Below are 15118 nucleotides of genomic sequence, written 5' to 3' on the forward strand. Positions count from 1 at the left end.
AAGTAAGTGAACATGGAGACAGGACTCTTCAGTGAGGGAAGTAGGAGGGATAAACAAGAAATGAGCAAGGATAACCTAACATAAGGATGTCATCTACTAGGAGGTTTTAAGCAAGCAAAGAAGGGACACATGAGCAATTTAGAAAAGATGAGCAGTTTAAAAAACTCTATTTCTTCTACATTTGTCTGCTTTAAAATTCAAGCGAGAGGAGCCAATATTATAGTGAAAAATAATGATATTACTTCAGTGGGTAATCTACCATCCCTGAACAGAACAAAGGTGAGATGGAGAGGGTCCATGGACACATAGGACTTTTTGACTCTTCATTTTCCTTTACTTGATCCCTGCAGATTACCCGTGTGTTTTCATCCATAGTTACACTTAAAAACAGCACCAAGAAACCCAAATAAGACGACCTCTTTTGCTGCTGGTTTTCCCCAGTTTTCAAGCTACTCCATTAATTAGTATTGGCTTGTTTATGGGAAGGGTGTTGTGGCCTAGATAACGATGCCAAAGTCACTTTTAATTAATGACCATAAAACATGTATGGAACCATAATTATACAGTTGCTGCTGTGCCTATTAATAATGATCTGTAAAGTAATTATTATGACTTGTATCACTTTTCTGTGCTACCATCTTTTACAAAGGTTTACTTGACATTTCAACTTTTTACTAAGTATATAAAGGTATAGCAGTCTCCCAGTGCTGTGAGACATAGATGGACAGCTTTTTTCTGCTCTTCATGTATATGTAAAACGAAGAATGAACTGATTGACATTAAACACCTAAAGGTGGGTGACCTCTGGAATTCAAGACATGTTTGAATAACTCATTTAAATGTGATCACCACACTCGGCACAATCAACTTGGGAATGTTCCATATGGGATAGATCTGACTCAAAACAAATGTTTTTTTTTTCACTCACCATATGTGCAACTCTAAAGAATTCCGTAAAAAAGACAAAGCATTTTTTGTTCAGCACATTTCATTTAAAAGTAAACGCAATGTGCTTTACATTAAATCAATAAAATATATAATGCAATATATCCCAGATGTTCAGGATTTTAAGCACTGTGTTCAGGTCAGACTTATTTTGCTCTCTCTCTCCCTTTCACATCATACCAGCGTATATTCATTAAATTTTAAAATCTAAATGTTGGGTTGCAAATGTGAAATATTAGTTTTAGGTCAACTGATTAAAAGTAGTGCAGATTCTGGAGGTCTCGGATGGAGAGGGAGTGACACGAGTGGAAGGAATGGAGCATGGAGCATCTGGCCGGCATATGAGATGCAAGGGAATCCCAGGAAACGTGGTGACCCACTTCTTCCTGGTTTTTCCCTTTAATGTAGCATTTGTACTTCAAAGCACTTGAGGCAAATGAATGCCATCTTGTAATGGATCTCACGTGAGATCTGAGAAACTAAGGATGAACATGCATCTATGCTCTCCATCTATGCTTCTCTGTAATTTTTTCACTCAGTAATCTTCCACCTACTCTATATTACTATGTTTATGTACTTTGTTTTACATTTCATCTGTTTTATTCCTCTTTGCACTATGTTTTTTAACCTCCTTTCCCTTTTAATTCTAAACTTTGTATGTTTCTCTTTCACCCACACATCTTCCACCGTGTCTGAATTTATTCAGAATGAACAGTGAGATATATTTTCATTGTTCCGCTTTTAGTCATTTCTTTTTTCTTTTTGTGTTTTGCTTTGCTTCTCACAATAATGAATTATTCAAAACATTCCTGTATTTAAATCTGTACTGCGGCTTGAACGGGTATTAGATGTGAATTTGTCTAGATTTTTAAATGTGTTATTTAAAATGTATGCACATGTCTGTTTGAGTCTGTGCATGGCAAATGGGTATTTTCATCATTTACATCATTCATTCATTTATTTATTTATTCACTCAGTTCTTGCTCAGTTTTGTCCTGGGATTTTTTTTTTTTACATTACAATGAATATATTAATGTATGTAATGTGTGTGTTTTTTCTACTAGTCCTCTTCTAACATGGAGAGACGTTCAGCACATCATTGTAAAGACCTCAAGAGCCGGACATCTCAGCGCCCCTGACTGGAAGACCAATGCTGCTGGTTACAATGGTACACTTAGACGCACACAACATATATCTATATGCATCTATTTTTCCATTGCCTTAACATGTCAATTAAGCAACTGTTGCGTTTAAGATTCATAGTGGGATATAGTGTGTTATTAGTGAACACTACAAACCGTTAGAGAATGCATCGTGCAGTATTTTGACACCTGAATTTTTTTTCTCCAATCCAAAAATGTTTCTTTCTTGCTTAACTACTGCACCACCAGCTGCCATCTGTCAGGGTCCATGTCGGGGTTGCTCTTTGTAACTTTGTGAGTGAGTGTTTAAGTGTGTGCGCACTTGCATGCGTGTGTGTACGAGGGAGAGAAACCAACACAGTGAGAACTAGGGGTCAGCCAGGCTACAGGCCCAGTGTGCCTGGAAATTTTCCAAGTGACTGTTTTTTCAAAGAGGAACTAAAGAGAAACAGAACAGGGACTGAGGGGTAGAAGTATGGAAGGAATTCATATTTAAGCTGTTGTACCCATAAGTTAAGTTGTTTCTAAACTTTTTACTACCATATGTCCTCAGTATTTTTATTTCGGTTGGTAGAGAACACCAAATTTAGTGAATACTGATACATTTTGACACGTGGATAACAGTCTTTACTCGAAACATAAAAACCCTGCAATATTAGATTCCTTTAAAGTGAGCTGCAAACCTGTCCAGAGGTGTTGTCCCTGATTGATTCGGACCCCCTCTTTCAGATTTTTCCAGGGTGCTTAATTTTAAGATGTATTAAATAATGCAAAAATATGCTTTAGGAATTTGAACTATAAACACTCCTTTTTTAACTTTTGAGTAAACCGTCATTGGTATGAGAAACCGTGAAGTTGGCATCACCTGTGACTTTTCATTGTTTCCTAAAGTCAGCCACCTTTACGGCTTTGGTCTGATGGATGCTGAGGCGATGGTGAAGGAGGCGGAGCGATGGAAGCAAGTCCCTACTCAGCACGTCTGTGTGGAGAGTGCAGATCGACAAATAAGGTAGAAAACAAACACACACACACACACACACACACACACACACACACACACACACAGCGTGCAGGACATGTGTTATACAATATTTCAAGTGCTCATACACTGCCCCTCCAAGTGATCAGGTAACTTGTTGAGCACAGTGAGGTATTTCATTCACCTTGAATCCTATTGAACATTTGCACTAAATGCCTAAACGTATATTTGATATACCAATATGTATTTGTTAAACCTCTTTCTGTGCAAGCTGGTCAAGTTCTTCCACACTAAACTTGGAAAACCGTTTCCTCATGGTCCTCACTTTGTTCAACTTGATAACCTGGTTGGATGCACTCTATTGTCTAAAATGTCATTGTTTGCTGAAGCATTAGGATTTCCAAGAATTGGACCTAAAGGGGCCAAACCAACAGCATGAGGACTGAGGTGTTTACATAAATTAGTTCCTCAATAAGGGATGGCCATTACATAGTTAAACAGGTATATTAACTGTTGTAGGCTCTCAAAGTTCAAAATGAAATGCCAGATATGTGAGTCAACTTTGAGACCAACATGTGTGACAAAACTTCTTTCTCAGTTTGTCTCGCATTTTTTTCTTTCCCTGGTGTTTTATGCACCAGCATGTGTTTGAGAGTGCGGTTGTGCAAGCTGTACCTTGATAGGGGCCAAGCATTAGTTCTGGCAGGGTGGTTTTCACATAAGACCTTTACTACACACAAACACACACACACACGGACACACACACGGACACACACACGGACAGAGAGAGCCAGGGCTTCACAGCTTGTTATTCTTGATGCAGCTGGAAGTCTGAGCACTGTTCTATGTTAGGCTGGCTGGCTGAACTCAGGCCCTGGTTTGCTTTCAGTCAAAGGCTCGGTGGCCAGCGACTGCAGCATTATCAGTGTCCTTCTGTCTGTTCTGCTTCAGTGCACAAGTCAGTCCATATGAGGCTTATGTAGTCCAGGAGGCAGTTGTGCTAAGCCCTGTGTACTCATGGTTGTGTGTTGGCTCATGGAGAGATTACCACGGTTGTGTAAAAGAAATAAAAACAACCCTGTCGTTTTAGCCTCCTTTTTTTCATGTGTAGTGGATTTATGAATAAGTAGTCTTGGAGATGTGTGAAGTGGTCAGTCAAACATTTGTCTATCTAGTAACTCGGAGCTTACGCCTTGTTCAGAAACAACCCTTCGTCTATCTAGCCACATGACAGGCTCGCAAAGTAAAAGTAGACAATCACGAGGAAACATATGGCTTTATTTTGTTTGGTTGGGTCTGGTTTTGGAACAAAAGCAAAGAAAAGTCATGACATTTTATTGTGTAATTCATTACAAAACTGCCATAAAAAGTATTTTTTTTCTCCATTAACTAAAAATCTTTTTATAAATGACTTTGTGCTCACTTGTGTCATGGTGTCTATGTTTTTTCATAGTTTGTGGTAATGTGTTTTGGAGACAAGTCTATATGCGTCTCTCTTTTTTTTTTTTTTTTTGGTGCATCTACAGATGTGTGTGTGTGCGTGTGTGGTGCTGGCTTTCTGCATGAGTGCAGCCATCACCTCACTGCTGTATGTTCCCACATACCCTCTGGCTGGCCTCTCTGACTACGTTTAGTAATGTCTGTCTGCAATCGCTCGCCTCACTCCACTTGGAGCACGCACCAGGAAAACTGCCTGATCTATGTGCAATCAGGATGGTGCTTATCAGCGGTGCATCTGCTCTGCTCTGTCCCATGCGTATGGTTAAGTTATCTGTGTTGTGTCATGGAGAAGCCAAAGCTGTGAAATCAGCCCTAGACTCCCCAGCCATTACTGCCGTCCGCTTTTCCATCTTTAACTACTTACGAAAGAGACAACCAGTGTTTTTTCTCTGTTATTCATTCCATCATGCTTGCTTGAGCTCAGCCCACTTTCTTGTGTATTTCTGAGTTTTCAGTGGTTTTTATGTTAATGGTTTATATTAACTATTAGCCCCTCGATAATTATATAAATGATCAGAGATGGAGGGAAAGGACAAATGGAGAAATTGTTATGGATTGTTTACCTGCCGGCATTTGTAATTCGCTGCTATAAATACAAATGAACCACTTTGACTCCTTTCATAATAATTTGCTGATTTGAATTGATATTTGATATAAGAAAGGTGAATTTGTTTAGCTAAGTTAGTAGTTTAAAATACATTTATCCTATAGTATCTTAATTGAAATGGTTAAATTCATCTTGTGGGCCAGTTTTGGCTATTCATGAACAAATTTGTATATTTAGCCGTAATTACCAATCCATACACTTGTTGTGCATACACAATATTAGCTTTTAAAAAACCCATGAGCAGAATGATTAGGAGGTATTTATGATGAATTAAAATATTTGTGAGTCTTGACGGGCGCTATGTGGTATGTCTGGCAATTTATTTTTTTAAATAATGAAATACAGTGTGTTGTTCTTTGTCTCAGTTAATTCTTGAAACAAGTTTGAGTATTATGTTCCAAGAGAAAAGCTTAATCTTTATTGCACATCTTAAGGCAATCTTTACAAGCCAATTATTGTCTTGGGGTAATTTTCCTCTTAATGATGAACAGCTGTGCTGTCTCAATTAGGCCCTAATATGTTATCACTGTCGTTGTAACCCTGACAACCGGGGTGAAAAAACACTGTTTCCAATACAGGATCAAACCGCACCAGTCACTGGCATTAATTGTCTTTCAAATAATAATAATAGTAATCTTTTCATATGTTTTGCGAGCAAGTGTCGTTCACCAGCTCTATTTATGTTTCCAGCGAATAAATCCTGCATGTAATCCAGTATTCAGCCAGTGAGCTAACGTTGAGCTGGCTCATGTCTTCCCAACAATATATGACCCTTTTCTACTTGCTGTAGCGAGCTGGTGTCCATTGTCCCTTGTGCTGGACCTGTCCATGCATTTACATGCTTGTCATTGCATTGTACTGCTATCATATTAGATCATACCACAGATGTTATTCAAGGAGTCATTATGTGTTTATCTTGGCTGAGTGTTCGGGTGATCATTCTGTTGCTGAGCATAGCAGGCAGATAAAATAAGGCTCTTTGTCTTACTTATAATGCTCATGGAAAACCTTCGGACATGATCTTCGTTTTCTTTCAGGAGGTTAAATCAAAGTACATGTGATTGCTTTGAGGGGTGCCTCTGTGTATTGAAACTTGATATTGAGTGTTGCATCATTCACTAATGTATAGTTGACTCAACAGAATGTGTCAGTGGAGGCAGACAGGCACAGTCCCAAAACTCACTCTCCGAAAGAGCAAACAGCCTACAAGTACATTATGTCTGTGGGCACGCAGAGTTATATTGAGCAGCAAAATCCTGTGTTTTGATTAACCTAACTTTAACCAAATGTATGGTTCCAATCTTTTGAGGTGGAAAGATGACAGCTTTTAACAATTAGTAGTAGGGGATGCAGCGATCCAACTTTTTAAATCCCGAAAGTGATACCTGATATATTTTCTGAAGCTCTGGTAATCGCAGCCCACGTTTTATCGAAAGTGATTTGAAGCTTATCTATGTTACACACTTTTTTTTTTTGATGTTTGACGATTGTTAAAATCTCTGTTGCAATGAAATGTACAAGTACACCCAACAAAGCAATCAATACTACAATGTCTAAACATTAGTTTTATGGCTTTCCCACTTTTTGTTAGTGGAGCTGGTTAAAAGTGGACTTTCTTGTTTCCTTCAGTGATGATTGATAACATGATACATTGATAAAAGACAGTGGACCTCATTCACAAAGCGTATCGTAAGTGTGTTGTCTTACCTGCAAACAAAACACTTTATTAGACAAACATTTTTAAATCTGTTAATTTACTTATACATTGGCCAAATGTATTTAATAAATATGAAATGGACACCCTTTCCTCCTAATATTACACTTTTTTCATGTCATTTGGTTTCCATGTATCATACACTATCTGTGTCTTGACATCCTCTTCTGTGTAATATTTTGTTTTGTTTGCTGTTTTCTTGGCCAGATCGGCATTGCAAAATAGATTATATCTCAATGGATTTTATCTGGTTATAAAAAAAACCTGTTTAACTGTCAATGCTCCAAGAAGTAACAAACTGAATATTTCAGTCTTAGGTGTATTTTCCTCTCATGTCTACCTTTTTGATTGATCTTGTCTTGCAGAACTATCCGTCCAGAGCATGTTGTCAGGTCGGTGTACAAGGCAACAGGATGCACTGACAATCCCAACCACCATGTGATCTACCTGGAGCACGTGGTCGTACGTATTACAATCACACACCCTCGCCGCGGGGACCTGTCAATCAATCTGACCTCACCCTCAGGGACCAAGTCTCAGCTGCTTGCCAACAGGTAAAAAAGCAAGTTGTGATATGCTAGCTGCGATGTAATACTACATAAACTGCAAAGACATCATGCAAAATGAAATTGATTATTGTTTGTCAGAATGTGGTCTTCAAATGAAACAACCCACATTGGGATATATTTAAATGACTGTTTGAAAACATCAAAGGGACTGAAAATTCAGTTTTTTTTTTCTGACTTGGTGACTCTAAATCACAAATGTTGGGACCCACGGGGTTCAATACTTTTATAAGATAAATTAGGTGTTTCTGTCAATTTAAATTAATTTGCTCAATTCTCCAAAAATGTCATTTGTGTATGCTTGCTTTTCAAAATCTGGGCTGAAACATCGTGCTGTATGTACCTAGTTTATGTTCAGCTAAAAAAAACAAACAGTCGTGTTTGTCCACAGATAATTTGCGACTGGGATTGTACTCGGTTAAGTGGTTGAGATTGTTTGTTCTGGTGGTATTTGCAGTACTTGAGTTGTTTCCTCATCTATGATTTTATTGTGTGTGTGTGTGTGTGCGTGTGCCTGCATGTGTTGTTGATGTGCAGGTTGTTTGATCACTCCATGGAGGGTTTTAAGAACTGGGAGTTTATGACCACCCACTGCTGGGGAGAGAAGGCGGCAGGCGACTGGGTCCTAGAGATCTATGATTCACCTTCTCAACTCCGCAGCCAGAAAGTACCCGGTATGAAAGTGTTGTTAATTTCTTTAATCGTCCGTCGACTTACCCATTTGTTTAATTACAGAGACAGCAGAACAGGAGGAAGTATAGCAGGAGCACACATGTTGCTCTGCAGGCAGTGAACTTAACTGCTCAAATGACCCACTAATTTAACAACATAATAAAGTCTCAAAGGGAGAGTAGCAGTCGCTAAAAAACTGTTCCGGCAGTCACTATAATTCCATGTTATGTGAGCGTAGTTTCTGTGTATGCCTGTGTTATTATGGAACAATAATGTAATGTAATCTATTTATGGTAGCTGAAAACACTTTGAAATCTAGAAAAATGTAGAGAATAGTAAAAAAGATGATTGAAAAATAACATTACACATCTATTTATAGATTTTTTGTGACAAAGTATATGCAGCCGGCCGCCATCAGGATAGACTAAAGTGTCCAAGATGATTACAATGCTTCTCGTTCCTCAGGCAAGCTGAAAGAGTGGTCACTGGTGCTGTATGGCACCTCTGTGCACCCATACTCATCTCTGCGCAGCGATAAGCCCCGCTCCACAGACATGCTGACGCCCACTGAGGAGGAGTTCACAGAGGAGTACAACGGTAAGTAATGAGTCCAGAGCTGCACAGTAGCAGCTTTGCAAAGTAATATTCTTTATTGTCCTGTCACGATGATGGTAAGTGTTACATAAACTCCATTTTAATTTGGAACCATAAAACCTTTTCGCCCGGTCATCATCTCTTAACTATGTTACTTCTGTGTGTCTGCAGGCCCTTGTGACTCTGAATGCAATGAGAACGGCTGTGAAGGTCCTGGACCTCATAACTGCATCAACTGCCTCCACTACTTCCTTAAGTTCAAGAACAACACCAGGTCAGAATGCTGAAAGCTCCCTTATTTAAAAAAAAAAAAAGTGTGTATCTGCCTATTATGAAGCTGGTTTAAATGCAATACACATTAAGTCAATGATCAGAATTCGTAAAAAGTCCTTTCGGAGTGCACTCTGACAAACTGGACCGCTCTTTGAATGGTGGGTTATTCCAAGCCCCTCATGCTTAGCAGCAGAGGACTCTGGGCACTACGTCTGAGGAGACGGCAGCAGAGCATCAAGTGCAGGGAATCTGTGAAAGTCACTTGTTTGCAATACTTTTCAATAAAGCATTTAGTGAATCTAACTAAGTTACATTTTCACCAGCTCCCAACGTTAAGTATAATATTTGGTGGAAAGGCCGAATAACACAGGCTCATTACAGATAGTTTTAGACAGACAGTACGGACAGATTAGATTTCATTATTCAATAATGGGAATATAATTCCACTCAGTCTCACTGACTATAGATTCTTAAAGTATTCATGAAGTTTTAAACGTAATTGCTGTGTGGACTTCTCCAGATCCAACTCAGTTTTTTAGTCCCCACCCCTAAAAAAAAGTGCACTTGAGATGTCTGTCCCATATATGATTTGAATATCCGATTGTTCTTAAAAGTGTAAACTCCTCTTGAGAGGGATCAATATTAGCTGAGTGAATACCTATTCAATGATCATTGTTTTTTGATTTAATCAGTTTAAGGTTATATTCCAATCGTGTTCCCAAGCTGACTGGATTTGATAATCAGCATTTTGACAAAAATTTACCATGCATGTTTTTGCTATGTAAATAATAACATCTAAACTACTGGTGATGGCTTGACATGCCTATAAAGGGCCTTATGTCTGGGTATTTTTTTTAATATATATATATATATATATATATATATATATATATATATATATATATATATATATATATATATATATATATATATATATATATACTGAAATTCTGTCATATTTTGATGTAATCTCTTTGATGCACTTATGAGTGCTTCCTTAATCTGGATCCTTTGGAGTTTCCCTTTTGCTCACATATCAGTGCTGCCCTGTTATTTGTTGAGTTTAATGTGAATAAGGTTTAACCTCGTCAGTGTGATAGCAGAGAGGCTGTTTCCTGTCGGTCATATTACGTTCAGTCTCTCCCTTCCCCCTTTTAAAAAGTATATTTACGTTTGTGTATGTGATTATGAATTTGAGTATGCGTGTGTGAACATTTGTGTGTGTGCCCTTAGGATTTCATTAGGATCAAAGTCTGTTCTAATTGCCTTTGTGTCGGCGGGTCTCTGCACTAATAAAAGGCAACCCGATGCAGGTGCATGAGAATGTGCAAGCTGAGGCGATGCCTTATCATTAGCCCACTTAAGAGGTGTGCTGCCCTTTTTCTGCCACCACAGGGAGCAATTGATGACTGAAAATTGGGGGAGTGGTGGGAGGAAGGAGGAGGCATGGTTGTGGTGTTTAATGTTCAGATAATTACATCCCTACATCTGTGTTTGATGGTCTAGACCAACCAAAAGGTGTGTGGGTCTTGGAAACTTTGTAAGGGTTTTGCACCTCTCTGTATGTGTGCATTGTATTGCACACAGGCTCGTAGGGAGACTTTTTGAAATATAACCTTGACATTTTCTTCTATGTTTCTTTTACCACATTTTTCCCAACTATACAGAATCAAGGACTCACTCAGATCTGTGTGGTCAGGGAAGCGAGGTTGAAGTGTTTCTCACATTTAGTGGCATCTTTAGTGTGAATGGTTCATTATGGCTTTTTAACAATCTTTATTGGTTAAAAAATCATTTAATTGAAGCTGGAGGACAAACATATGGCAGTGTATACGTGCACTTGTGGATTATGTGTTTCACACATGCAATGTGTGTTTCTTGGCAAAAAACTCTGGAGTGAGTGATGAAGGCTTAAGGAGTGCGTGCGTGTGTATTTTGTACTCTTAAGGATCTTGGAGATCTTTTTCACCTTAGGAAGGGAGCCTCAGGGTGAAATGAGGGGGTGACTGAGGGCTGTGAAGTTATTCAGCAGATGTTACACCTGTTCACCATATAGTACCCGCACGCACACAATTCAGTTTGTCCAAACTCTATAAATGATTTTTTTTTTCTCTTTTAAGACTCTATTTTTCTCAAGCTTATGCTTATAATTGCTTGTGATGTATATTTCCCATAGTACCCTGACATAAGAGGCATGTTTTCTGTCAGACGTATGTTTTACATTTAGAGTTTGATAACATGATACTGATGTTGTGTGGTTAAGGATGTTAATTACGGAACAATGAGGTCAATTTGTACAGTCAGGATGAACCTAAATATGTAAGAAATACAAATCGTTCCTTCTTATTGTTCCTCTTTCGCCTTTTCTGATGCTCTCTTTTACCCTGCCTTCCTCCTTTCTCTCCCTCAAATCACCTCTCTCCAGGATGTGTGTGTCGGAGTGCCCCAGTGGATTTTTCCGCGATGATAGGAAGCGCTGCAAGAAGTGCTCCTCGTTGTGCGAGACCTGCGTTGGTAGTCGCAGCGACCAGTGCACCACATGCAGGACTGGTTTCCACCTCAATGAGGGATCCAACACATGTGGCGCCAACTGTGGCGACGGCTTCTACCTCGACCATGGTACGTTTCACTGGTGGCCAAACTGACTCTAAAATATACAAACTCTAAACTAATAGGTGCACACATGGTCGCACTCCCGGCAGTGAAAAACTTGTTGCAGAACTCTTTTATCGCTCCTTGGTCCCACCTTGGGGATTTGCGTCTGACTTCAATATTGTTTTCTCCTTTGTTGTTTGTTGAACTATAAGACAACAGATGCACTTAACTTTGAACAGTTCTTTTTTTAGTTGCCGGCCTAATTATGGACAAAATGATGCAAGCCACACAATGTGCAAGATTGCTGTGTCATCAGTTGAATCAATTATGACATTTAACTGTTGTGTCACAGTTTCTTTAATTCTCACGGCCCCATGAAAGACATTTTGACCAGAATCGCAACTAATGCTTAATTCCATTGTTAAATCTTTCATATTTCTGGATTAGATGCTTTATCAATCACTGAATATAATGCTAAAAATATATATAAAAATGGCAATTACAATTTGTCAGATCTAAAACCATATTATATTCAGCGGAAAAGCAGAACATATTCACAATTAGCTAGAACTACTAAATGTTTAGTATTTATTGATGAACTGAATAACAATTGCAGCCCTTAATTTGAACTCCAGTTCTCCTGAAAGGCAATGTGAAAGTCTTAAAGTTATTTTTTTATTTTGGGAAATCTGTGTGACCTGTCAACATACCTCCTCCACCCTTAAATGATTTGCAGATTCCTGCAAATCTCACCAACAATCCTCACTTACTATCAGTCTCCTCCCCTCAGCTCCGACCATACGACTTCCTAAACAAAACCATAATGGCTGAATACAGGAGCAAGGTTTATCGGAAATGTAGAAATAATAGTTTTTCCTTAAGGTAGTCTACTCTATGATTTCCCAGGAATAATAAAACATGTTACTCATGAATGTTTTTTCCCAATCCTTGTTACTTCTGAGAGCAGAATTGCACATGTGCATTATGATGAAGCGTGTCATTGCTTTTAGTCTGCCTTTTGAAATATTAATCTACATTCCTATCCTCCCTCACCAACACTACAATCTTCTTTTTCATCCCAGCAGCGTTAGCCTTTTGACATTTCCGCTCTTCCCCCTACCGTCTGTCCTCCCGTTCTGTTCATCTTCCTTTTCTTCTGCTTATTCTCTCTCCTGTTCTCACTAGTCTTCCTCCATCACTTCACCCATTGTCTTCCTCTTCACTATAGTCTTCTTCTTTGGCTCCCTTTCTTAATTTGTTGTGAACTTGTTCTTTTTAGCTGCTGTGTGATTGGCTCATCTGGTGTCTTTCAGATTCCAACATTTGCCGGAGATGTCCAGAGAACTGTAAGAAGTGCACCACCTCCAGCGTCTGCACAGAATGTAAACCTGGGATGAGGTAAACTGTTATGCGGTATTGATTATTATTGATTGGAATTTAAAGCATTGGTCCTTCGACAGGAAGATATTTCAGTCTTGCTTTGTCTGTTGCTGCACACCATGTGATTATAGACCTTATAACATGCAGTGTGTTGATAGTAATAGTATAGCTCAAAGTGTTTATATTAATCATTAATAATTGCATTTCCTCTAAACTGCCGCAGAAACAGATTGAAGAATTAATTTCACGTTTCACCACTTACTTTGACATCAGGCTTTTCGGCCCACCCTCAAGCATTTACACAATGCTTATATACAAAACACTCACAATTTGCCTCTCATGATGACAGCGAGTTACCGTGCAAAGTGCTGGCCTAACAATGGGGAGCAACTTGGGATTCAGTGACTTGGTCCAGGACGGCATGTGGACACGAGGAGCCGGGGATCGAACCCCCTGAACCACAGCTGCCCTCAATGTTCCCCATTTGTATGAACAGTGTGGTTTTAGATGCAACTCACATAAACACATTTTTTTTGTAAATTATATAAAAAGATATTGGCAACATGGTGTCTTTGTGTCTATTTGGCTCTGTGCTTGGAAAAGCCTTTAACGGTCAATGTACGTGTGATCCTGCTGCTGTGAGACCTGCTGATATTAATCACAGCTAGTTCATATGAAGATTTACTAAGTGGTGTTGTACGAGTGCACATATCTCAGGTTTTGTCTTTTTGCATTAATTTGGCTTCAATGTCAGTGTTGTGGTTTCGGGATAAAAACCTTTTGTGTTCATCCACGCCAGTACTGCAGCAACACGGCACAGATAATTTAGACCAGTACATTGTGTTTCACTGTGGTTTGAGTTTGCAGCATGAACCAATGAAACGAGGGCTTCCCAACTGTTTGCCTCTTGGGACCCCAATAGAGTAAACATAGTTTCATCCTGTGACCCAGGCTTATTAAAGCCCACATACACTCATAAAATGCAGAGATCCACAATAAGTGGAGCTGTTGTCCATTTTGGGTTGTGGTCCTCACTTTGAAGATCCTCTGTACTTAGCAATTTAGTTATCCATGCAGACATGTTGCAGTTCATTTTCTGGCCACTTCCACAGCTTCAAACAACCCCAACTACACTTGACCTGACAAAGGATTGGGCGTTTAAAACTGCTGGAATTCCTGATAGGTCATGAAGGAAACACTTGGGAAGCACTTAAAACATATTGCGGTCTTGAACCCAGCTTTAAGTGTTCAGTGTAGCCAGAGGTGGAGGTGGGGACACAAGTAAGCCATAATTTCCTTTGAATGCCAGCGAGACCACAGTAAGGCACATGCTCACACATGCACATGCACTCACACTGCAACAGTCTCCCATTCAGCACAGCACTCATGGTCGGTTAGGAGACGAGGAGGAAGAGAGGACCAGATGAGATCGCTTCTGGGAAACGTTAACACAGAACAGCTGTTTTTCAGTTTACTGTGGCAAGCTCACCAACCTGTCCTCACGGTGACTTCACGGAACTGACTTTATAACTTGCAAACTTACTTCCTAACTGACTTCGACCCCTGGATTTGATATCTTGCAAAATCTCTGGTATAATAGTTATTTAAAACACCAAATTCCCTTTGTCTATAGTTGAATCTAGAAGATGAATTCCTGTTCATCTGTGAAAAAGTGAACTGGGCCGGCAACTAATGTGATGATATCACAATTATATCACCGGTGCTGCAGTTTTTTCTTCTTCTCATTCTTCCTAAATATTTGCCCATTAGGTAACTTTAAAATAAAATTGCTCTATAAAAGTGACTTTTAACAGACAAACTTTAATATCCAAACTAATAGTTTGGATATTAGAGTGATTTCACACATTTTACTTTTCTTAAACTCACTTGTGCTACCAGCTGGATGGATTTTAAGTTTGTTCTAATTTTCTAGTATTTACTATAAAGGTATGAGTGTGTGTGTGTTTTTCTGTTTCTCTTTCTAGTCTTCAAGGAAACAAGTGTCAGATGACCTGTGACCCAGGGACTTATTACAATGGCCACAGAAGGAATTGTGAGCCCTGTCATCGGGCTTGTGCCACCTGCGCAGGTAGGAAGTCCTACGATTGATAAGACTGACCTTTATTCAGCATGTTCTTCACTTTTAAATAA

The 15118-nt window shown here is 39.1% G+C and overlaps 2 protein-coding genes across 6 annotated transcripts in view; one reads left to right on the forward strand and one right to left on the reverse strand.

Annotated features, from left to right (window-relative positions):
* Positions 1–15118, reverse strand: part of LOC137805142 (guanine nucleotide-binding protein G(q) subunit alpha) — a 199811-nt gene that overhangs the window by 44337 nt on the left and 140356 nt on the right. The gene's annotated exons all lie outside the window — the stretch shown is intronic.
* The window catches only part of pcsk5b (proprotein convertase subtilisin/kexin type 5b), a 64685-nt gene that overhangs the window by 27677 nt on the left and 21890 nt on the right, over positions 1–15118 (forward strand). For 4 of the 5 annotated variants that reach the window (XM_068605145.1, XM_068605146.1, XM_068605147.1 and 1 more), the window contains exons 10-18: positions 2010–2113; positions 2979–3096; positions 7253–7441; positions 7991–8127; positions 8591–8722; positions 8891–8993; positions 11418–11611; positions 12901–12985; positions 14953–15056. In XM_068605145.1, coding sequence (XP_068461246.1) covers positions 2010–2113; positions 2979–3096; positions 7253–7441; positions 7991–8127; positions 8591–8722; positions 8891–8993; positions 11418–11611; positions 12901–12985; positions 14953–15056 — 1166 coding nt within the window. Of the gene's footprint in view, positions 1–2009; positions 2114–2978; positions 3097–7252; positions 7442–7990; positions 8128–8590; positions 8723–8890; positions 8994–11417; positions 11612–12900; positions 12986–14952; positions 15057–15118 lie in introns of those variants that run through there. The other variant, XR_011080210.1, reaches the window with a different exon arrangement.

The sequence above is a fragment of the Clinocottus analis genome, unplaced genomic scaffold (genome assembly GCF_023055335.1).
Source record: "Clinocottus analis isolate CAN_PGR_092001 unplaced genomic scaffold, fCliAna1.0.p SCAF_7, whole genome shotgun sequence".
Lineage (NCBI taxonomy): Eukaryota > Metazoa > Chordata > Actinopteri > Perciformes > Cottidae > Clinocottus > Clinocottus analis.